At 41.2% G+C, this 26,341-nt stretch overlaps 1 protein-coding gene across 5 annotated transcripts in view; it reads left to right on the plus strand.

Moving 5' to 3' along the window:
- Positions 1-26,341, plus strand: part of esrrga (estrogen-related receptor gamma a) — a 128,545-nt gene that overhangs the window by 66,552 nt on the left and 35,652 nt on the right. For 3 of the 5 annotated variants that reach the window (XM_044030492.1, XM_044030488.1, XM_044030490.1), the window contains exons 2-4: positions 3,878-4,036; positions 17,767-18,191; positions 24,840-24,968. In XM_044030492.1, coding sequence (XP_043886427.1) covers positions 3,878-4,036; positions 17,767-18,191; positions 24,840-24,968 — 713 coding nt within the window. The remainder of the gene's footprint in view (positions 1-3,877; positions 4,037-17,766; positions 18,192-24,839; positions 24,969-26,341) is intronic. The other 2 variants (XM_044030489.1, XM_044030491.1) reach the window with 1 other exon arrangement.

Genomic DNA, 26,341 nt, shown 5'->3' on the forward strand with positions numbered 1-26,341 from the left:
AAAACAACAACACTGGCCAAACATTTCATTCTATAATATATATATGTACATATATATATATATATATATATATATATATATATATATATATATATATATATGTATATATGTATATGTATATATGTATATGTATATATATATATGTATATATATATATATATATATACATTTGAAGACACGGTGCACATAAAAAAAATGAGCACTTAAACGTGTAACGTATGTTGCGCAGAATAAATGGTCCACTGTGTTCTTATACACAGTGGACCTGTAGTTTCCTGCAGCTCAACAGAGAATTTGTTTCCTCCTTATCACTTTTTTTTCCCTCACTACACTCACACACACACACACACACACACATACATACATACACAAACACTCACACCACTCATGCCCCTCCCTCTCGGAGCTGTCACCTTTCTGCATCCGCTCAGTCCCTATTAAGGCCGACAGCCCATCTGCCGCTTGCCCCGCTAACAGCTCCCGTCGCTAACACTAATGCTAACATGCGTGCACACACACAAACACACACGCACACACACATAAGGTGGTGTCGCAGTCACACCTGCCCTGATGTGCATCATGCAGACGGGGAGAAAAATGTAGTCAGTCATTTCCATTTTAAGCAACGATGTTGTCTTTAATGTCTAATCATGTAAGTAATAGTGCGTGATATCATGAGGTTCTTAGGGGTAGAATTTAAAGAATTTCTCTTAGTTTGTGTTGCTGTTTAACAGAAACTAAGTGTTTAAGCTCGACTTTTACTTCTTTATTATTCCTTTCTTTTCTATTGTACAGGGTTTATGAAACTATACATATTTATCAACCGTTATTTCTGATTTTTATTTTGTATTTGAGTGGAAAATGTCACTCTGCCCTGATCGAGGGGTCGTAATTAAGAAGGGAAGTAGCGTCCGTGTGTGTGTGTGTGTGTGTTTTGGTATTTGCTCTTTTTAAGGATAGGTGCATTTTTATTAGCAAGAATGGCAACTGTCTCATCAATCACTGCATCACACACACACACACACACACACACACACACACACACACACACGTGTCCCGCGTCATGGTCCTTCTGTTCACAGATGGACCAGCAACACATGAGCGAGTCACTGAGCATCAGAGAGACACTCACGATCTCCCTACCTTTACACACACATGCACACACACACACACACACGCACAACAGTGTGTGTGTGTGTGTGTGCGTGCTGTTGTCACTTACAGGTACTGACAGCAGCGTGAAATAGGAAGAATCACATAGTTTAGCACTCCTCTTCTTTATTCTCTCCATTTACTTTGTAAGCATACATAAACAGTTATGAGCGGAGCTGTTTATTTTCATGCGCTTACCCCCTCTGCTGCTGTAGGAGATTCCTTTAAATTATATGAATCAATTTATTTAAAGTGCGAGACACTATTTAATATAAATATTATAAGTATTTGTGTTGTATGCTTTCTCTGTTCATGTGTTTGCTACAGTTGATGCCTTTATTTGAACACATTTATTTAAAAAGTAATCTTCTAAAAATAATGATAATAATAATATAAGAAAGGAAATGAACATCCGATGACCTTGCCATAAGGTATAAAGGAATAAAACTAAAATCTCTCTGTAATCCCCGACAGTGTTAGAAATTGGGTTAATGCACATGACAGACTGAAGGGGGGTGATATCAGGAAAAATCAAAGGCCTTCATTGTTAAGTATTTTATGTCAGAACTTGTGTTTGATGTTGCTGATAGAGTAAAAACAACCTCTCCGCGTGTTAATCAAGCGATCCTACACAGAAGGAGACCTCAGCGACTCCTCCAGACTCCGTTTACATACATTAACCTGTTCATGCAAAGGAAATCCGGCCCGTGACGGCAGAGGTTGACCAGAGCAGTTCAGACACAGGGCAGCCGCTGTGCGTCCACGTGCCTTCACTAGAGAGGAAGAAGTCAGGAACGCAAACGTAATAAAAACACGTGCCGCGTCAGTGCGATGAATCTGGAAATGAAGTGACAGGGAATCAGGAATTGGATGGACCTCCGTTCAGTGTGATAGTGTGATACCAGGACACTCCCCAATAAAAATAAAAAAAAGAGGTATTAAGTGTTGCCTGTCTATATAGAAGTGTGTCACTGCAACCAAAGCCAATAAGTGTCTGAAGCAGCAGCAGCAGCAGCAGCAGCATGATATCGATTCCTCCTATTCATCAGAGTGGAACTAAAACCTACATGGTACACGGGCTGGCCCCTCCACCCTCCACCTCCCAACCTTCCACCCTTCACCTCTCACTGCTGGAGCAACTCTGAGGACAAAGAGACGGCCGACAGAGCCGTGATTGGTCTGTCTACCTGTCTGTCCACCTGACCGTCTCCTTAACACACACACACGCACAGTGAGCTGTGGGGATGTTTGTTGTGTGACACGTGACCAACATCATCCGCTGTTTACTGATGCACACAGTCACAGGATGGAATGAGAGCAACAGAGGAAAACCCAGAAAATAACAGAAAAATAAGAGTATTTTATTTCAAATGTGCTTTTAAATAAAATGCTATTCTTTAATTCTTAATATATATTTTTTTTATTAACCCTTAAACACCAAGCGTATCGCTCTACATCACCTTAGTCACGCGTCAGTTTGTGCTATCAGAGAAAAAAGTTGCTTGTCAAAGCCAGCGCGTGGTTATTACAGTCATTTGACTCGTGCTGTTTCAGGAAGTGAATCAGCGTCTTTGTCACCAGAGAGGACAGAGTTGGAAAAACACCTGTACATAGTTTCCAATTTGTTTGGACACTGAGCGACAAAAACTGTTCCAATTTCAAATTGAACTCACAAAATCTGTTGTTCATTCACAACTGCAGTGTTAAATAAAAAATACACCTTTTTCTTCTTCTTCAATTGTTAAATTGTAAATAACTGCCATTTTGAAAAAGAAATGGACAAAAACACGCAAAGTCTAGACAGTTAGGTGTTCACAGAACGCAGGAATAATTGTCCTATGCAAAGACAAAAATATAAATAGACGTGAATCAAAATGCAAAGAGCCGGGATGATTGAGGCATTTCCAGGATTTTTAGCAGGATCACTTGTTCAGACATCTGTATTTTCTGTGTTTCTTTGCAGCTCCATTCTCTCCTGATAGTTTTGTTTATATGTAGGAGGACAGCCAGTTTTATTACAGACGCCGCCTTCTCTCCTCCTCTTTTACATCAACTATAGCCACTGTCCCTTTATTCTCTCTCTGACTTTCCTGTAGTTACATTTCAGTTTTGATTCCGTGGCCCTGCGGTGACCTTATCACTTCAGGAACAGCCCCTCACCCCACCCCCCGACGACGGTGCTTGGTTTGATTGACTGATAACAGTCCCTCCTCTGCTCGGCTGGTGCTTTTACTTTTATATTCTCTCCCTACTTTTTTTTTCCCTGAGACTAAATCTGGTAAAAGTGCTCTGACATTAAACGTAGCATGTCTAAATGACACTCCTGAGTAAAAGTCGGAAACTTTTTTAATGGACTGCGGGACAAATTTAGTATGAATGAGTGTGTGTGTGTGTGGCATCTTTAAGTTTCTTTCACTTTATTTCTGCACCACTACGTTTATTGTAAATTGTGCTTGTTTACCGTGTATTTATTGTTTTTCACTAGCATTTACTTTGTCGTTAGAGAATTTAGAGGATTTATCTTATTTTATCTCTGGTTTTACTTCACAGTAATCGTCAAACACTCCTGAGCATCTCTAAAAAAGCTGCTAAATTATTGTATAACATTAATGTTTCTCTACCGTTACACTTGCTGTATTTTCACTGCCGTCTCTCTATCCCTCCCTCTCTCTCTCTCTCTCTCTCTCCCTCTCCCTCTCTCTCTCTCTCTTCCCTCCATCTACAGAATGAACTTATCGAAGGGCCCATTGGTGAACAGCAGCAGTGAAGACAACTCCAAGTCAACTTTTGGTAAATGTGGCGCAGGCGCCTGGAGGATGCACCAGAACTACGATCCAGTGGAGGTCAACCACATGAGAGACGCCCATGCCCTCTACAACCCCAGGTAAGACTCAAAAGCACGACGACTGCAAAGACTTGTGGAGGGAAAAAGAAAGAGGGACAGACAGAGAGAGATCGTAAAAGGGGGGAACAAATGAATGAATCTGCTTTTACACAAAAGCCTCATTTGACCTCTATAAAGCTCACTTGAAAAGGGAAGAACTATGAGACTCCAGAAGCCAGTGTTTAATGTGGTCAGTGTGGAACCTGCCTGCTGCTGTGAGGGGATCTTTTCTTTTGAAATAAGCTGCTCTATGAGTGTCACCATGTGCAAAAGGCGGCATTATTATTATCAACATTTTGTTATTTGTTTATGAGCATGATTTTAAAAAATAACGACCAAAATAATCGTGATTGCGACTGAAAGAATGTGTTTTGATATCGTTTCTTTTCTCAGATGCTTAAACAGGTGCAGCCTTGTGTCTGCACTCACGGTGGTCAGAGACGTCGCAGACGGGGTACATATTTTAAAATGATAATTTAATAAGGTCATAGATGATGAATGAATGAATAATAAGTCACGAGGAAAGATGCGGCTCCCCATACTTGTAGGCACGTTAAAAAATAGATCACAAACACTGTCTGCTGGCGAGTTGGACAGGAGTTTCCACGTGAAATATGGATGTTTTTAATCCCCATAAACGATAATATCGTTTACTGTCCCGTCGCTATTTGTTTTATCTGTGGTGCTGCTTTGAATTTTCTTTGTCTTCCACTTGAGCAATGTAAATGCTTTTGGTTACTATTAAATGTAGTTCCCCGTGTCGTCTGTACACAACTAAAACTCTGCAGATGAAATCACGAACCAAAGCTGTTAGGGAATCAGGGAAAATAAATCTGCTGATTTCTAAACTATAATTGCATGTATTTTGTATTTAGCATAATGTTTTGGCTTATTTCACCAAAATGAGCGAGTGACGGCTCAGTGTTTGTATTAAATATGTATCGTCGTGTAAGCGTGTTCAGGCGAGGCACTTTTACGACTGATATTAGATTCAGTCATCTTTACTTTTCAGGGATCGTCTTGTCGTTCTCCGTCGTGTGTGTAGTATGAATGCTGAATGACCTCGCCGGCTTACATGATTATCTTAATGAGGATAACTATCCTTGATTATATTACAACACAATATTGACCGGTGCGTTGTAGGTTTTTTTTTTTGCAAAGTTCAGAAAATGTTGAATGTGTGTGTGTGTGTGTATGTTTGAGTGAGAGAGTGTGTGTGTGTGTGTGTGTGTGTGTGTGTGTGTGTGTGCAGACTGAAAACTCTTAGCCCAATAGGATTTCGGGTTAGTCTGGGTCAAGCCAATTAGTGGTCTGGCAAACCATTCTCACACAGACTTTGAGCCAATCACCACAACAGCATTACTAGCACTGTGTGTGTGTGTGTGTGTGTGTGTGTGTGTGTGTGTGTGTGTGTGTGTGTGTGTGTGTGTGTGTGTGTGTGTGTGTGTGTGTGTGTGTGTGTGTGTGTGTGTGTGTGCGTGTGTGTGTATAGACAGGGGAGGTCCAGTTGCGACAGTGTGTCACGCCACGTCTCGAAGTCCCAAATTTTCACTTGTGACCGATTATATCCCCCACTGCCTCAATTCAAGTTTTTGTTTCCCCCAAGTGAGCGACAACTACAATCGACAGTGTAATTGTTAATGCAACTGTCTCAACTAAACAAAGCCAACAGTATTTCCTCCACTGGCATAATATTATTATCTTAACCATCTCTGCTTGCCGGCTCAGAATTCTGTCTCTGCTGCTGCTGCTATTTCTGCTGAAATACAGAAATGAATTTCTCCTATGGAGTATTTACTGGGTATCATTTGGTGTGAATCTGGATAATGAACTGGATTCTAGCCTTGGCCAAACTTAATCTGAGGTTACATTGGTAAATTAAGGTTACACACACATGTTTTTCATGCACCCTCACAAATAACAATAATGATGATAATAACAGTAAACTTTATTTGTATAGCATCATTCATACAAGGATTGCAGCTCAAAGTGCTTCATCATAAAAGGAGATAGAGATAAAGAATAAAGAAAAGAGATGCAAATACAACAATAAAACACAACACAGGGTGGAATGCAAAGGAAAAGTCTAAAGTCAAGAGGTTAAAATTGAAATTAAACCAAAGACGCAAATAAAACAGTAAAATACAACACAGGGTGGAATAAAATAAGAAAAGGCTCAAGTCAAGAGGTTAAAACCCTGTTTTAACTTTTAAAATACTACACTTAGTATTCATATACAGTACGTGAAACCAGCCAAAAAATGGATATACAGCAGCTGGCTGCTCTCATTAATGTCTTAATTAAACCTTTAATAATTTCATATGAAAACATGAAAAACCCGGAGCCTTTTCTTTTCCCCCTCACATGCAAACTTGTGCGGGGTTTTGAATAAATTCCTCGTTCATGTTTGGATCTGCAGCTTTCATTGGACAGCAACAATATTATTCCTCTTTTTTATTTAGGCCATCAAACCATGGGAATGTGATTAATGTCAGGCAGCCAGGGTGTGTTTGAACACACACACACACACACACACACACACACAGAGCTGTTGGGAGGCCCATCTGTGTGTTAAGGCAATCTGCTTTATCATTATGATTACATTGGGTTCAGTTTACAACAAAGTGTGTGCTAGGTGTGTGTGTTAGTGTGTGTGTGTGTGTGTGTGTGTGGACAACGCTGATTGGATTGCAGATTTATAGAAGAGGATTACTGTGGGAGTAGAGCGAGAGAGAGAGAAAGAGGGTTTCAGACACTCACCTCTCATTAACTTCCACCCCCTTTCACCTCAACTCAACTTACTCTCACTCGTGGAAAAAACATACAAATACTGCACACACACACACATAAACATCCACAGTTGAGGTAGCCGGTGCTTTCCATACAGTCTCACGTTGAACAACTTTGTAATTTGAGTTTCAAAGCAGACTTTAAACCAGGGCTGTCAAACGTACACAGGATGAATTGGTGAAAAAAAACATAAAGATGCTTCATTAAATGTAAAACTCTCGTTGTTTATAGGTTATTATGCTATTAGTGGACTGCAACTAAGGATTACTTTCATAATCAATTAATTAGTCGATTATTTTCTCGATTCATCGTTTGGTCCATAAAATCAGTTTGAATATACTATTGAAAATATTCCCCTTTAAAGAAGCTGAAGAATCAGAAAACTTGCTTTAATTCTTTAACAACACATCGATTCATAATCGATCAATCAAGTAACTGTCTTAGCCCTGGATCAAATTTCACCATATGTGGCCCCTGAACTAAAATGATTTAAACCCATGTGTAAACGAAGCTAATCAAACTAATCAAAATCAACTCTTAGAGTTATATAAATCAGAAAAAAGTCAGTAGCATGAGTAAACAACTGCATCATCCTCAAATCAAACTGTACATGTATAAAAAATAAGCAACTAAAACATAATGTGCGTTATAAGATATAAGTAAACACATAGGACAAGTCATGGAAATGAGGGTGAAAAGAGCAAACAAAACTAGATTCCTTCATTCATCCTCTGTGTAGGACAATGTGTGTATTTACTGCCAAATAACATGCTGTTAAAATCACCCACATTGACCTAAACTCATAGATTCACAATAGTTTTTTTTTATTTTTTAAAGAAAGATAAAATGATTGAATATGAAACACAAAAGCAGCTCAAAAAGAGCTGGAGATGGACGGCGAGAGAGAGATGGAGATGGAGAAAGTGGGCACTCCAGCAAAACCTGATTATGACTGGATGTGAATTAGATTCCCTAACAGATGGTCCAGGAGCACGGCTGTAAGGTGCTTCAGCCAGCAGTGAGGGGGGAGGAGGAGGAGGAGGAGGAGGAGGATGGACGGGGAGGGGGGGATCAGTGGAGGAGGCAGAGGGGACACAGAGTGTCAACAGCAGCTGAAGTGACAACACACTCTAAACTTGCTGTAGTAAAAATGTCTACGGCGCTTGTTTTTTTTGTTTTTTTTGTGAGAGATATATTCAGGGAGAATAAGACATGAGCTATAAATTGAATTTGTTCTGCAACATAACTGAAAGCAACGTGTAATAAATGCCAATCGTTACTTTTCAGCACTTCCTATTTCCGTGTGTTCTATTTACGGAATATTGACAGCTTATGTGAAATGAGCAGAAGTGAAGTGAACCTTTCTTCTTTTTTTTTTCAATTTCTACACATGCTTATTGCCCCCCCCACCCCCACCCCCACCCTCACCCTCTCTCCCTGTGACAGATAAGTGTAAATCATCACAATCCTATAGTGACAGCCCAATTTCCCCAAATCTGATCTGCTTAAAGAATGCAGCTTTGACGCTCAACTCGCTCGAGTCTCCTCTCCTCCTCTCTTTTCTCCTTCCCTCCTCGAACCTTGCTTCCCCTCGCGTTACCTTCCCTCTGTGTCACGTCTGAAAGCCCTGTCATATTTTCTGGAGTGGAAATCCTCTTTCACCATCTGCTTAATAAAATGTGTTTTTAATCCGATTTTTTTTTTTTTTTTTAAAAACACTTTTAAATTATTATTGTGTCCGCACAATTTCATTTGATATAGCACTTTGCCCAGGTCTATATGTCTGTGTGTGTATGTACCGGTAATCATTGCCTCTTTAGGACCTTTTTCTGGCGTAAACACTGATCTTGTCAGGACCGGTTGTCCTCGTTGAGCCCAAAACCTAGTCCTGATAAGGCAGGATCTCTTTTCTGAAGAACTGGTTAAGTTAAGGACTCAAATTGGAATTGTGGTGAGGTGAAGGTTTTGTATTAGGCATGAATTGGTTATGGTTACGGTTAAAGATAATGCTTTGTTTAGACCAGGGGCATCAAACTCATTTTAGCTAAGGGGGCCACAAGTGGGCCACAACCAGTAAAATAATAACCTATAAACAAGTGAAACTGACAAATACAGTATATTCACATTATGAGCAGATATGTAATCATAGTATCACTTTTTAACAAATTTATCCAGCGGGCCGGATTGGACCCTCAGATGAGCCGGTTCTGGCCTGCAGGCCGTATGTTTGACACCCCTGGTTTAGACATATGTGGAAGCCAATGCAGAGAGGAATTCTGCACAAGTGTGTGTGTGTGTGCGTGTGTGCGTGGCGGTGTTGGGTAAGTGTCTGGAAGACCCCTAATGCTTTGCGATAACACTTCTTATTCACACACACACACACTCACCTTGATCAATGACCTTTCTTTTATAAAGGAGCCACCCTACAATTTATATCCCTCATTCCACTGCACTTCCCACCTATTTCATGAATGAATATGTGAATCGCACACATTATCGGACTTATTATTATTTCTACAAACACAATGTTTTCCTGAATATATTCATTCATTAGACAAAAGAAGAACTGGTTATTTCACATTCTTGCCACCACATGCAGGATCTCCCACGTTAGGTTTTACCTAAACAAGAGGATGCATTCAGTAATTTCATTGATTTCCACTCTTCAGCCGTTCCAGTAAAAGGCTGGAGGTCACCACAAGTACATGGTATGCAGTTTAGTTCTGCCTCAAAATAGAACTGGAATATATGTACATCCCATTTGCAGTCATATGCTATTTGTCTGTTCATCAAACAAACGGAATTATCGGAGTGTTTATGTTAACCCGTGATCCCGATGATGCACGCCACACACGGACTTGAGCCGCTGTGAAGGTTTGAAGCACTGTTCTTACAATAGACAACCACCCTTACAAATACAATGACACGCGGCAGATAAGGGGAGACAGAAAGAGAGAGAGAGACAAAGAGAGGTACAGAGGGAGAGAGAGAGAGAGACATGGTGACAAAGATAGTGGCTGGCAGCAACACACTTATCAGCCACTGCTCCGCTAGAAAATGACCTAAATCATCAAGATTCCCATCTGACACACACTCACACACACATGTGCACACACAGGGTGAGCAGTGCACTACCTTACTTTTTTTTCTTTTCTTTTTTTTGCTCTCCCTGAACAAGCTCAACCTCTTCATATCTTTTCCACCTAAACACGGCCCTTACTTTACTGTGACTCATGTGGACCACGTACAGGATGTGAGAGGAAGAAAACACAGAGCGCATCGCAGACGGCACGTTTGCACAAGCGCACTTTGCGTTACCGTAGTTACACAACTATTTGTGTTATGGGAAACAATCTGACAGTTTCTGAGAGCTGAGGAGTTGTATGTCAAAGCCAACATGTGGATAGTACGGTAATTTCACTCGCACTGTTGCAAGAAGCTGGTGAATCGGCGTCTTTGTCACCAGATTGGGGAAAAAGTGGGGAACAATCTGATGAACTAGTGTTTTTTTTCATTATTTTAAATTGTTAATTCACTATATAAACATCCAATAAATTGTTAATAACTGCCAGTTATTGAACGTCATTCTGGAAAAATTGAACACACAGGACATTTTCTGGCCCTTTTATCAAATATGCAAAACAAAAAGCCCCATAATCTGTATAGCTCTAAAAGTTAGGATAATATGTAGCTTACAACAATATGGTTCATGGACACATTTTGAATAATCGACAATGTACAGCATCTTGGTATTTTCTATCACCCGTCATTCGATAAAAAGAGAAGTGTTGTCGTTTAAAAAGTGCATTTTTAAACGATTAAAAGTTAGATAATCACCCGTCCCCGACCGTGGTCCACCTAATATTGCTAATATCGCACAAATATGCACTTTGTGTTGAACCTGAGATACAAACGACTTTTATTTTTAATTTAAAATAGGACGAAGGACAGGTATGACCAAAATAATTTTACCACTAGTTTTTGATGTCATTTGTTATCACCTGCTGCTTAACTGCTGCAAAAAAATGTCTGGCTCTGCTAAATTTCTTGTAATTGAATCGTCCTGGTTTATACCTGTGTGTGGGTGTGGGTGTGGGTGTGTGTGGATAAAGGTGCTCGGCACAGATTTGATATGTGTTACTCCCTCACATTAGTAAGATTCATACTTAGCAGAAGATATTGTGGTAACATACAATCACACGCCGAGGAAATATAGACACACACACACACACACGCACACGTTTCCTCTCCTCTGCTGCTCTTTACAGCCTAACAGCCCATTGGGCAGAATGTGTTTTAGACATTATCACATTGATTGTATGTAATCAGGGGTTTATTCTGCAGCCAATGAAGTGAATTACAGGTTTCCTGCCCGACTAACACTGTAACAATTGATCTGCTCCCTGGTGCGTGCATGCACGTGTGTGTGTGTGTGAATGCAGGGAGAAGCAGTGATAGGAAGACTGTGTGTGTGAGAGTGAGAAGTAGAAATGAAAGAGGGAGAAAGAGCAACGAGCGATTTAGACCCAAAGAGAGCGAGGAGGACGAGGGCTCAGTAGGAGGCAAAGTGGTTTAGATTGACTGTCGCTGCGTGAGTTTTTATTTTGTACTTAAGTTATTTTTTGTGCCTGGAAACAACTGTAATCATCTGCAAACTGCGGGTGTGTGGAGCTATACACACACACACACACACACGCACCAACACTACACAGCACCACATATGATTGTTTTGTTTTTTGTGTCCAATCCTGTGCTCAGTTTTCCGCCTGTAGGCTATAAATACTTTATTCATTGCACATAAAATCAAGTGTCGATCTACTCCGACGTCACTCAGTGGTTTGTGCTCGTGTTTAGTATGTAGCACCTGGCAGCTTTGTGTTTGAAACCAGACTTGCAACCATGCACCCATCACAGTATCCACGTCCTTTTACGTTATCTTCTGTCTCTAAAAGACTCTTACTGTCATTGTCCAAATGCATTGGACAATTCTACTTCTCTTATGCTTGGTTATTCTAATTTAGTTAGAACTTTTGTAATTGCATGGCAGTACTAGGGGAGAGAGGAATTCCTCTGTATGTAGTGAACTGACAATCAAAACCTCCAAACTCCAAACAAATGGGACCATACATTTCAAAATGGACATCGATGCTGAAACTAGTGATTAGGACCATGAACTCCTCAGCCGAGCGTTTAGTGACGTTGTAACTCAAGTGAGAACTATATTATTTTGCATACCATATTACAGATTTGAATCCCATAATGATACAAAGAGTATCCCACAAAAAGTAGATCTTTCAACAACAATAACTATGTCGTGCACAGTCTCCAGTATGACATGCAGTTCAACAACCTCCCACAAATTGAAATGAGAGTAAAAAAAAAAAGAAGCCATTCAGTCTGTTTATAAAATAATTTGGTTCATTTAAGGATGGAAATGTAAAGAAATATTTTTTTGCTCCTTCACCCCTAATCCCCATTCACGCCACTCTTTCACTCATTGTATTTTCTTTTCTGTCCTTCCTTCCTTCCTTCCTTCAATTCCCTCTCATCCCAGAGCATTGCTGTATCATCTAGATAGAATTGTGTAAGGTTTTCTCTCTTTCTTTTCTTTTTTTTTTTTTCCTTTTTGCTTATTGGACTGTGTGTTCTTATCAGCATCGAGAGTACAATGCTGGGTGTGATGGAAAGGTATTAGCCAACCCGTGGTAGCTACACTGTCAGCACTTCTCCCTTCTCTGTCTCCACAGCTTTCCTCTCGCTTATTCCGTCTCTACTCTTATTGTTCACTTCTCTTCTTTCTTTCTTTTTCCGAGGTGGGGAATTTGGTTTTAAAACAATGTCAGGACAGTGTTACGTTTCTAATTTCTCCACGCCATGAATTGTAAAAATGCATTTTTTTCTGTGTGTGCTTAACAGAGTAGTGGAAATATGATAAATGAAAGCAGCCACCATTCAGTAAAACAAAGTTGGAATTCAGTTGTGCTTGTTTTAACCATAAAAGGGCCAGAAAATGTGCTTTTACCCATTTTCCCCAAAATAACTTTTGATATCTGGCAGTTATTTACAATTTACTGCGTGTTAAAACGATGTATTAACAATATAAAATGAAGAAAAACAAAATGTTTTATTTAGAAAAACGAACACCAGATTGTGCGTGTCGAATTTGAACAGTATAACACATATTTTAAATAATGCTTGTTTGAGTCCAAAAACAGGCCTATGACAGGTGTTCCATCCCACTCTCTCCACTCTGGTGACCAAGACGTTGAATCACCGCTTTCCTTTAATAACCACACGTCAGCTTTGACGTGCAACTCCTCAGCATTCAGAAAATGCTGCAATTTTCTCCGATAGCACAAACCGTCGCTTAATTGCGGGAACGCAAAGTGCGCTTGTGCAGACGCGTCGTCTTCGATACGCTCTGCGTGAAAGACACACCACCAGACTTCCATTGTAAACTTCCACACAACTAGTAGCCTCTCTTCTTCCTCTATAACCCACAGGCAGCAGGGAGTCGTTTGAGGATCATGTCGTGTTTATGGCTCCGACTCGTGAGGCAATCATACAACGATTGTATGTAATAAAAGAGCACAAGCGCACAGAGAAACACGGCAGTGAAGGCACAGCACAGAGAGAGCGGCGCAGAGTCGTTGCTCTAATACGATGATTGTATGTTTGTCCCCGACAGTTGTCAGACCAGTGCATCAGCCCACCACTCTAATCACAGCTTGTCACACCAGTGGCCCACCTTTCTTCAAAATACACAGAAGACGAAAAACACTTCTTTGTTGTTTCTTTCTTTATGTCTTTCTTGCTGTTGCCCTCTCTCTCTCTCTCTCTCTCTCTCTCTTTCTCTCTCCTCCATATGGTTATCTCCCTTTCATGAGTCACTGTGTTTTCCTTCAAAAGGTGAGAAATGAAAATGGTACAAAGGGAAGGAAAAAGAAAAAGAGAGAAAATGACGGGGATTGAGTGGGAAATGGAAACAAGGGACGGTGGTAATCTTTTGTATGTGTGTGTTTGTGGTAAATAGGCCTTCTGAATATTTGATGCCTGCAGCAACTAACCCGGCACTTTTCTCCCCTTTGCTTTGAAAGTTGTAAGTGAAACATACACAACATCTACAATCAGTGGAAAAAAATAGAAGTCAACATCTATTCTATTGAACTGGAGGTGACTGAGTCTGAAATCTTTATTTCACCAAGTGGATATTGTGCTGTCTATTACGAGGCTACTTACTAAACAACTAAGTGTCATTTTAAAAATGATTCTAATGACTCTGAATGAAATGGACTACCAGGTACAGAGCTGGAACCTTCCTCCCTGTCCTTGTTTATCTGCTGTCTTCTTGGCCTCTTTATTTTTATTTATTTATTTATTTAGTTAGTTATGCTCACAGAAAACAAAATCCTTTTCTAGTGCTAAAGTCGTCAGACATAATTGCAGAGGAAGAAGAAGGAGAAGAATTTAAATGCAAAGTTACCAATTTAGTCAAACCAGCTAATCCTAAAATGTGATTACTGCTCTCCTTAGTGCGCCGCTCATGTCGTAACACGCTGCTCACATCTCTGGAAAATCCCGAAATAAAAAGGAATACATTCACGCCCTTATATAAATCTCTTTAAACCACCTAAAAACTTAAAGAATTGATTTTTAAAAAAAAAAGGAAAAAAAGAAGATCCACCCCCCCATCCCCCCATCACTTTCTGTCCTCACTCATCTGAAGAGCAGACAGGCACAATAAGACTGCTCTTTCAGCACTGAGCTGACGCTACGTAGCGCCGTAATTATACTGATAACATACATACATAAATGCATTCAACCTCTCACTCGGCACAGCGCACTGGCTGTGATTTCTTAATCTTCTTTCCTCCCCTCTCCTCTGCACACATGTCTTCTTCTTTTTTTTATATTCCTTTTATTCCTCCCCATTCGACTGCCATTATTTTTCATTTATAAGCACAGTGAGAGAGAGAGAGCCCAGAGAAAAAGATGATGATGGAGGAAAAGAAAGGGAGAGATCGAGCAAATAGGAGGAACAGAAGGGGGGGGAGGAAAGAGAAGAGAAATAGATGAGAATTTGAGAGAGAGAGAGGAGAAGAATAAAAGTACCTGAGATCTTTTGGCACTCAAAATCTTTCACTTAATGGTACTCGGAGGGATTGTGGTCAGGGGGAGGGGACACGAAAGAGCATAAAGAGTGAAAAAGGAGATATTAAATCATCACCATCACATCATCTACTTAAATGGGTCTGCTCTCTTTTTCTGGCACCACCATATTTTTGTCTCCTTCTATACTAGAACAACGCAAGCCTGTCCCCATTATCCCCACATTTACATTCTGCATATTCTCAGCATCTTTCCATCATGTTGTCCCGTGTCCACGTCTGCCGCAGTGTCACAGCTTTACCCACCTTTTCTCTTCGATTCGTGTCCAAACCTTTCCCACCGTCGCTGTCATTCCAGAATATCTATATTTATAGACACTGGTGAATAATAGAAAGTCGGGATTAATAAGAGTATAAAAGATATGATGAAAAGGGGAAAGGCCAAAGTAATGTACATTATAAATGTCATGTCACTTTATGAAAGTAGAAATTTATGAAAAAGAAAGGACAGGAAAGTAACTTTGCTGCCTCGCCTCCTTGTCGATGTAGATTTTTTTTGGAGTGATCAGGTAAATGTCATTAAAAACTTTTTCTTCCCCAAACAAAGATATTCTTCTACTAAGCATATACAAGGTCTTCTGCGGCTCAATCGAGGGGCGTGTCTCTGTTGAAAAGGCCAATTCTTCCAGAATAACTTTCAATATCTGGCATTTATTTACAATGACAAATACTATATTAACAATTTAAAACAGGGGTCGGGAACCTTTTTGACTCAGAGAGCCATGAAAGCAAAATATTTGCAAATTTATTTCAGTGAGAGCCATATAATATATTTTAAGACTGAATTTAACTAAATGTGAGTATAATAAGCCTCTGAATTTATTCTTTTAAATAATGTTGTTATAATACTCACCATTAATGCGACTTCTGGTTCTTGTGGACCCTTTTATTGGCAGAACAGCAAGACTTTCTTCGCGCAGTGTGTCACCAGCAGCATATCTTGCAATCACACTGAACTGCGACAAATGACTTACGTCTGTTGACTCATCCAAAGCCAGGGAATAGAACAGTGCTGCATTTATGTCATTCACTTGCGTTTCCTCCACTTCCAAAATCGATGGATGGATTAAAACAAGTGATAATATTTTATGTTTTATCTGAAAAGCCGAAATCTGCGAGCCAGATGCAATCATCAAAAGAGCCACACCTGGCTCGCGAGCCGTAGGTTCCCTACCCCTGATTTAAAATGACGAAAAGTGTTTTTATCGAGAGAAGATAATTCACTACGTGTCAACTCTGACGTGCAACTTCTCAGCTTTCAGAAATGCAAACGTGTCGCCTGTGATACGCTCGGTGTTCAATGCTCGTGGGTGGATGATGGCACCAAACTGCCATGCGTTGTATTTTACTGCACTTTAAATGCTTCAAATCTAAATCTGCTGTCTGTAATTTCACTACCCTCCGTCACTGGCTGCCTCCAGCCCTGGCTGTCTCGTCTGCCTACCTGTTTTCCCTCTCTGTATCCATTCCACACACACCCCCCCCACCTGCCCTCCCTCTGCCCGACAGGATCTCCATTCTCTGTCAAGGCGCTGTCTGTGTTTTATGGGTCCCTGTAGAACAGGGATCTTTTACAGGCCGACTGGACTTTAGAAGCCCATCGTTTAGCAGCATCCTGCCTTAATTAAAAACCCCTTTTGTGCTCTCTGCTTTTAACAATGAAAAGATGGAGAAGGAAGGGTGGGGGGGGGCAGGGTTAGAGGGAGAGAGGGAGAGAGTGGTAAATGCAAAAAAGGAAGAGAAAGAGAAATGGCAGTGAATGGGAGGTGAATAGAAAGACAGTCAGACCGATAGTAAGGTAGACAAAAGAAGGGATGGAGAGATATGGACACAGAGAAGATAGCTGTTAATTACAACTGCCATTAACAAGACACAGTCGGCCTCCTCAGGGAGAAGAAGAGGGGAGAGGAGGGAGAGAGAGAAAGAAAGTTGGAGTGGCTGGATAAAGGAAAGAGGATTCAGCAACAGAACCAGACACGAGGAGAGAGAGATATAGCTCTGGATTTATATGGATTTGGTTGTTTTTTTAACATGTTTTTGATAAAAGGAAAAAGGCCAAACATTATAAATGTCATGTCACTTTATGTTAAGTATGCGTTCATAAAAAAAAAGAAGTTAACTAAGTATTAATATTCAGCAGCCATCTTGGTAGCTCCTTTCAATGGTGGCCGTGACCTAACACCTACATACTTGCTTAGATCAGATAAATGTCATTAAAACCATTAAAGATCCCTAAAAAGAACCCTTTTCCCAAAATATATTCTTTTCTATTAAGCATATACAAGGTTTTTTGCGGCACCAACCTAAACCACGCTCTTTAAATACTGTGCGGCCACGTATGAGTGTGTGTCTCTGTTTGTGTGAGGCTGTCGTTGGGATGATGGAGCAGCAGAGAGTCTGCTTACTGATTACCTTCATGTAGAACAAACTGCTATTGACTGAGAATTGACAGATGACCATCGGCCCCGAGCATGTGTTCTTCGTGGCTCCTGGTGGCTCCGGGAAACGCCTCGCTGCGACACCACGTTTCCCTGATCAACCCAAATCTTAAATCCACATTTATTTATCATCATAAGTCTCTTACGCTCTTTAATTAACCGCCTTCTCTTTGGCTTCCCTTCTCTGTCTTTCATTTATCTTTGAAAATAAAAAAACAAATGCAATGGATGGATTTTATACTTACAGTATATATGTTGTATTATGCCTGTGCTATTTTTTGTAGTATTCGTTCTCATCTCCCTCTTCTATTTGTTCCTGTGTCTCTCCCTTCAGGCTTCTCTGCAGAATGTCCAGTAAGGAGCGCCACCTTGAGTCCAACTGTCCGTCCTCTTACATAAAGACTGAGCCCTCTAGTCCTGCCTCCTTGACTGACAGTCTAAACCATCACTCCCCCGGCGGCTCCAGCGACGCCTCAGGCTCATATTCATCAACGATGAACGGCCACCCCAACGGATTAGACTCCCCGAGTCTTTACGGCTCCAACGCAGGGCCGCTGGGTCCTGCCGGCGGCCCCGGATCGAAGCGGTACGAGGACTGTTCGTCAACGATCGGGGAAGACTCACAGATCAAGTGCGAGTACATGCTGAACTCAATGCCCAAGAGGCTGTGTCTGGTGTGCGGGGACATCGCGTCAGGGTACCACTATGGCGTGGCTTCCTGTGAGGCCTGCAAAGCCTTCTTCAAACGCACCATTCAAGGTTGGCTTCCATTTTGACTTCTCTTTGTCTAATTTTCTGTCTTGCGTCCAGCTGTAGTAGCTCTATCATCACAGGTTTGGTCAGTTGTCTCTTTCTATTTTTGCCTCCTTTTGTGGCTTTTTTTCTCTGAGTTTGTGAAACCAACAATGTTGTTTGTTGGAATGGGTTGACTTTTTTTTCAATTCCTACATACATTCGTACTTGTGTAAATGATTATAAACAAAAGTAAGGTCTAGGTAAATAGGCCTTAGGTAAAGAGTATAGTGTGGTCTACTGTAGTGAGTGAACTCATGACTGCTGCACATGCACAGGGAGCAGTGTACCGTAGCTTGGTTGGTTTTGTGGCTAGACATTGGGGAAGATGAAAGCCTTTTGTGGCACAGCCATACAAACTATTAGGTGCACCAGTGTGCGACTAAAGAAAAACCTTTGTCACAAACCCCAGGAAAATGGTGTATTTTTTTTAAGAATGGCCAAAGAAAATACAATGAGCTCCAATTTATTTGGTTTTGGATCCATGAGAGGCAAGAACAGTGATAGTGTTGATATTTTAATTAGATTTATTACAATTTGATTACAATCTTACAGAAGCCAATAAGAAGTGGAGGTTTTTTGGTTGTCCCCCCTTCTTTGATTTTAATGGCTACCTGCTCTAAGTTGGACAGTGGCAAGTGCTGTGACTCTTCCAGGTTCAGCTTAGGTCAGAGATTAAAGGTGACAATAGTGCATTTGCTGGTTTCTTTAAAAGCACAAATGTTCAGAGAATTATTGCACCTAAATATAACTTATTACACTGAGCGTTCCCTCCATCACATACACTTGAGTTACCATGCAAGATCCAGGACATATGATAAAAGCCTGGGGCTAAATTTGAACCCAGATTTTTATGTGGCACATCTCGTCCTCTGTCTGCTAAGTGAGCCACCAGGACATTCACCAAAGTTTTCTTAACTATTATATTTTTTATTTTTTTTGTCACGCAATGGGCATACACACACTCAGATAGTGTATATGCATCCAATCAGGTTCATGGCTACACAGAAACTCCCAGACACGCCCCTATTTCACCCTCAACCATGACCTCCTCTTCATCAATCATAAAAGAGTAATTCCCAGGTAGTGTTTGCATTCCCAGATCCAACTGATTATGCCTCACAGAGCGAGCGTGTACTATAAGCCTGTTGTCTAGAAGATAACATGGCATCAGATGAAGGTCAGATGTCACGTCTAGGTGTCAGGAGTTCAGGTCAGACGGTAAAGGAAGGAAGGTTTAGAGCAGTAATCCACATGATGAGAAGAGTAGCAGGAATTGGGCTCGGTAATCCTTTGCTTCTGTCTTGTCGGGTTAGAAGTCGTCTGTGAAATGCATAGGTATTTGGATTTTGTTGATATTTAGTTGTTGCTTGACACCGCTTAATAAACACTGTATTATTCATTTACCCTTGTAGATACAGTGTAGGTCAGTCTGTCAGACCAACAATCAGCTATAATATAAAGCAGGCAGTCACACATTTGTCCTCTAATCCACCCAATACAACTGCTGTGCTACTTTCACCAGACTTGACTTACTAACATTAAGGATGAATGTCATTTTAACAGATTTATAGATGTGTTTTTTTGGCAAATATAGAGACCAGTGGCCACCTCCTCTTCCCTTAATAACAGCACTCCACGTTATTATTTACTTAATTTTCAATTTATTTACATCTGTTTGTTATAGTAATAGATTTATTTTGGCATCATTCCATTTAAAAACTGTGAAATATTATCATGACTATCTTTATTGCGATATCAAGTGATAGTTTTAAGACCATATTGCCCACCTGATACTGAACAGTTGTTTTTAGACCGGACTAGACACTAATTGGCCCTAAGGACATTTGAGTTTGACACCCCTGATTATTATAGACAGTAAATACTTAGCTAGAAATGACTCAAAGTCAATCACATTGTCCATGTCACAATAAGAAAAATGATTTTCTACTAACTAATTTTTGGACAAAAATGAAGGTCTATTGCACATATATCTGTCATAGACCATCATGTATCAAGTTATATCTGGCTCACTGTTGTGGTCATGGTCATGCTATTTGTAGACAGTATAACATGATGCACTTGTAGGTATGGGAAAGCATTGGAATTGGATTTGCAGTTCTGATACTATTTTATATATAATTAGGTGGGTCCATCACCCAACAGGACAGCACCTGTGCCAGTCATTCTGCAGCTGCAATAATCAAGCTACCAGTCTACAGTCAGTAGCCATCGATCCATTCAGTCAGTCAGTCATATCAGACAGGATTCATCTATCTGCCTTTCCATCCATCCACCTATCTGTTGCTGCTTTCTTTTGCCCCCGATAAGCAGCTTTCCCAGTAAAGCCCCAGAGAGAAGGCGAGAAATGTGTGTGTGTGTGTCGGGGGGGAGTGGGGGGTTCTTACATCCACTAGATGGTCACCACTACGTAGAGATGACCTGTATGTGTTTATTATGGGATGAGATCAGGACACGGTGCAATCCCAACAAAGAGATTGAAGCGCACACACACAGAGATAAAGGCAGAGGCTCGCTCACACGCACAAACACTCGCTCCCATAGACAACAGCGCGCGTGAACATGGTCACGCGCATGTCCCTGTAATCATCCCGTGTAAAGGTTTAACCCCTAAATCATGTGTCAACGCTGCAGAGTCTAATAGTTGACCAATTCCAGATGTCTCATTTCATTTAGAGGGCTTGTTAAAGGTTACACAGGTGAGGGCATGGTCAGAGATTAAATACAATAGCTCACCAAACATATACTGTTTAATACATCTTCAGAGTTTGACCTTGAATTGGTTTGAAGCTATGTTGGCCCCTCTTTTCTCTGACTCCCTTCATATTCACTCGATTTGTAATCCACCTGTCTCCTGTAGTGGGCATGTTGCAGATCAGGAAGGCTAGAGTTAAAGGTCATGGGTCACGACTACTGCAGCTGCAGGACGGTTGTGAAAAACGTTGCAATGGAATGCTGCAGTTTATCAACCCTGCGTCTGGATATGCTGTCAAAAGTTGAACACCACACAGTTTAAATGTCTCACTTGGCTGGAGCAACAATATAAATTCACATTTCTGCTCTATAGCAATGATAAGTGAATTTATTCAATTTACACAATTGTGTAAATTACTCATACTCATGCAATTATTGCCATAAATGTAAATAGGGTTATTCAGGAGCTGGAAAATAATAAGAAATGTTTGGGAATCATTTAGTTTTGAAACAAATATATGACCAACCGTTAATTGACCCTGTCGGTGTTCGATTCCTTTAAAGGAGTGACCCGTTGTGATTAGCTCGTATACTCCAGCAACCTATGCCAGTAGTCATGAGGATCTCTTTCCAGTGCTTCCTCTGGAAAATGCTGGTGCTGAGGTGCTGTGCAAATCTCTGCTGACATAGGGCGATAGGCGAGGTACATCCTGGACAGTTCGCCTTCGGTCAAATTAGAGTGTCCAGTTTACCTAATCCCGACACAAATTAATTTGCCTATAATTTAGCGATCGGTATAGTATTACATAGCATGATGAGGACCCAGTCATATTGCTTCTTTAATCAATGTTTGTGCTTCTGTACAACAGTTTGTTTGGATGCAGAATGAACCATCTTAGAGCCCGTGGAACAAATGGGCCATGACATTATCTTTGGCTAGCACACAAGCCAAACTCAGCCACACAGACAAGCATGGGTATGTGTTTGCCTATGTGTCTGCGAGTGTGGGCTCGTGCTCATCCAAATGAAAATGAGTGCGGGGTTATGTGTGCATCTTTGCACACGTGCCCGTGTTTATGTGTGGTTGTTAGTAAAAGTGTGCGTGTCTTGGCTGGAAAGCGGGTTCGGCCTCAGATGGGCAGCAGCAGACATATTGGTATGTTTCAACCCATTAGCCAATAAAACCGCAGGTAATCACGAAAAAACACCTCCAGCTGGACAGGGAGAGGACCATGGGGGAGGGAGGAGGGAGGAGTACACCTGTTTAGATATGGAATGAAAGCGTAGGAAGAAGAGGAAGGCTGGACTGGTCATGTGGATTAATGTGTGTGTGTGTGTGTGTGTGTGTGTGTGTGTGTGTGTGTGTGTGTGTGTGTGTGTGTGTGTGTGTGTCACAGCATGGAGGAAGTGGCCGTGGCAGCTGCTGTTTCTGTGGCGTCAGTCCAGCGACACCTGACAACCTGCATCTATCACTCCCTTATTGAGAGAGAGGGATACAGGGGAGAGAGAGAGGAGGAGGACGAGTGCAAAGTGTGGGTGAGGGAGAGAGAAGGCAATGAAATGAAAAAGAGAGAGAGAGGCAGCAAGAGCAGGAGGAGAAGTGGAGGACAGCGAAGAAGAGGGCTGATGCCAGTGATTTAGAGCAAAGGAGTGACTTGAGGGTGTAGTGAAAATGGTGGATGGGATGGGCAACTGAGGGTGGTCACGTGACCGCTCTGTTTCTCCACACCTTTGAGAAAATAAAGGAATCCTGTCATTTTTTTCGTAGACTGAATGGGAAGTTGTGTCCTAAGGTTGTCTCAGGTTTGGACAAAATGTTGACTGGTATGTCTTTTATTGTGGCGATGTCCCCTTCAGTTATTTACATAACAACACCTCAGTGCAACAGTGAGGCCATCTATCCGATTTCAGGGTTACCCTTGACTCAAGGTTACATTTGCCTGTGCTGGGTTCGGGTCAGGCTTGGTTGGTTTTGTCTTCGGCTCGGTCAGTTTTGGACAGAATAATGTGACCCCAGCCTCACTATATCACCCACCTTCCCTCTGGCTGTCCCCCCCCCTTCAAACTATCTGAAGAAAACACAAAAAGAAAGCATAATGTGGATGAGAGGCGGAGTTAATGTCAAGACAAAACAGAAAGTTAGTGTTGTAAGATGGTGTGAGATTGAAGAGGCAGCCGTCCAGAGCGCGCACACACAAACCTGTACAGTGGTGGTCAATTGTCATGCAGCAGGTGGACACACACACACACACATACATCTCAAAAGAGATTGCAGGGGATTTAAGGTTCTTATATCCCTTTCACTGACACTGGCACACACACACACACACACTTGCCTACAAACTCACACGTTATACATTGGAGAACCTCTCTGCATTAAGCCCACGCCAATGCACAGTAAGACATGTAGAGGTAGAAACACCTGGAGGCGATGGCAATCTGATATCTTCCATTTTTATGTTTAAATGTCCATATCCAAGAATACAAAGAGTATACAGCCATAGCTAACCATAGGTTACATTTTCTTATATCGCACCTGAATAGTAGAATGTAATATACGCTTTTTTTATCATTTTAACCATAGTACTGTTATTATAATGTGTACTCCTCTCTCTGGAAGTTGAACACATTTAGCCTCGATCGTGGCAGCTGTATAGAGTAAGTGGCTCTTTACAGAAGGTATCCATTACCAGTGCTGGCTTGTTAAGCCACGCACTAATAAGGCATTTGATTACCCATTAACCAGCACAGAGTCTGTGTCGTGGCATTAGCGCATCTTGGTGCTAGTTAAGTGTCTGTCTTAACGACTGAATTAATCCCCTCCTCCTCTATCATCGGCGGCATGCAAAGGTTGGGTGTAAGCTAACTAGTCCCATTAGTAGTGTCCATTAGACTGCGAGCGTTCCCACAGCATTTAGCGCGTTTAGATTTTTACTTTAACTAATAGGGTCGATTAATGAGCATCTTGTTAGCCATTAGGACGTGTTTATGCATTTAGCCCTTTTCCCAAAGCTAACTAGCCTTCTTAATCAGTCCAGTAATGAGAAACATCCTCTCCACAGCAGCAGTCGATAGCGATTGCTGTTTACTCGTTTCAGCGGCAGATCCATCAGCTTACAGGCGACTGCAGGTGTCCAGCTCCACATAGTTGTGTGTACAAAGCCCAAAACAACTCATAAACTATAGTTGGCGTTATTTACGAGAAACATTTTAGTTTTGAGTCAGATCTCCAGGTACTTAAAAACAAACATTTATGGAGGAGCCTGAACAGACACACTTTGACAGGCTGTTGTCCATACATATTTGAAACAGTTTATTTTCCTCCTCTGGTATGTATATGTTTCTTGGCAGTGTAGGTAGTTGTTTAACATTTACATACAGCCAATAGGAGCATCCTCTGTCTCCTAACTGTCCTGTTATTGGTCAGGATGGTTGTTTGCTCTGTACCATTCCATCTTAAAGTCAAATATCAATAATAAGGTATCCTAAAATTGCCTGTTTTATTATATACATTCAACTTAAAAAAAAATTTTGACTCGATTATTTGAATGTATTTGGATTAATTTGGTGTTTGGATTTAGTGACCACTGACATCTAATACGTCTTTTAGGTAGTATATTTTACTTATTTTATTCATCTCTGCTGTACAGCACTTTGTTTCAGTTGTTGTTGTTTTTAAAGTGCTTTATGAATTGAGTTGGTTAAGGTGTTTGACTCTGGTGGTTACTTTTTTATCCTTATGCCATATTTAAATGTAGCATGTAATGCTGTTCCATCGTAATTAACATTTCCTCTTCTTTTGTAAGTCGCTTAAATGTAAAGTTGAACTGGATCGGATTGGATTTCCTGTCTCAAAATGAAACATCTTCCTCTGTCTTCCCCCAACATGTCTCCATACAGGCAACATCGAATACAGCTGTCCAGCCACCAACGAGTGCGAGATCACCAAGAGGAGACGCAAGTCGTGTCAGGCCTGCCGCTTCATGAAGTGTCTTACTGTGGGCATGCTGAGGGAGGGTAAGGGAAAAGGTCTCTTACTTATATTTCTCTGTTAACCGTGCTACATGAAGCATTTTAAAAACAATCCATTTCAAGAATAGGTCAATTGAAACTTGAAAACACAAGAAGTATCTAAGTGTCACAGTGATTTTTCGAATAATGCTGCATGTAGCACTTCAGATTGTTTATCATAGTTATATATTGCAAACTTTCCTCTTCTTTCTTCTTGTTGTGTTCTTACATTCTTATGTCCCTCTTCTTTGTCTGTCCTCCTGCGTCATCATTTACCATTAATTCACATTCCGTGAGATAATTCCAGATATGTGAGTCATACACAACAGTTTCTGAGGGTATATACATATACACATATATATATATATCTTTGTTTGTTGGTGAAAAAAGGTAAAAACTAAAACTCTGCCCAAAACCGCTTTGATTAAATACACTCACTCTCTCATTTTTACACTCCCCTGTTACCTCTGCTTCTTTCACTCTCTCTCTTTCCTCTGCCCACCTCTGACCTTTTTACTCCCACTGCACTTCCAACAATGAAAGGAGGGAGAGGAGGAGTGAGGGCCAATAGCGAGGCGAAGAGAGGCATATCTGAAGGGGAACGCTGGGGGAAAGCTAAGGGGAGGGAGAGAGAGGAGAGATTGATTTATAGGAGCAGAGGAGAGGGACCAGGGGAGGATGGGAGGCAGGGGGAAGGTGGTTGAATGAAGCAGAAAGTGTGTGAGAGGGAGAAAGGAGGAGAGAGGAGGGTCAAGGTTGTAATTGATGGGAGACCTGGCCTACGCCCCCTACCTCACACTGGTCAGGGAGTGTGGCTCTGCCGGCGCCTGCCAGCCCTCCGTCCATTCATTCCTGTCTACATCTCTCCCTCCAGTTCTCCCACTCTGTTTGTGTTGCCTTCCATCACTCCACTCTCCTCTTCACCTCACTGTTCTCTGTGATACCCATCCATACCTCCGCAGCTCTTCATTCACCCAAACATCAGTAAGAAAACCTGGACAATATAGAGGTTAACAGGAGACAGAAACGCTGATGAATTTGCTAAATGTTTAATATAACGCTTCAAACACTCACACATTAACTTGCTTTGGCACCAACATGAAAACAAAATTGGTTGCCATTTCACTTTACCTCTGCAGAGACTTTTGAGAAAAGGTATGAGGAATAATGCCATCACATTACCCTCTATCGGGACATGAAATGTTCAAATTTATATTTCAAGTGGCAGAATGCTGTAAAACTATATCTTAATCCATATTTCAATTCACTGCAAAACCATGCCCATCTCTGTCTGTCCTCTCCTTCTCTCGCTCTCTAAACACACACACACACACACACACACACAAGCTGCTGTCGTTGCATTTGTTCTCCCAGTCGATCTGACATAGGCA

The sequence above is a fragment of the Solea senegalensis genome, linkage group LG7 (genome assembly GCF_019176455.1).
Source record: "Solea senegalensis isolate Sse05_10M linkage group LG7, IFAPA_SoseM_1, whole genome shotgun sequence".
In the NCBI taxonomy this organism is placed as follows: domain Eukaryota; kingdom Metazoa; phylum Chordata; class Actinopteri; order Pleuronectiformes; family Soleidae; genus Solea; species Solea senegalensis.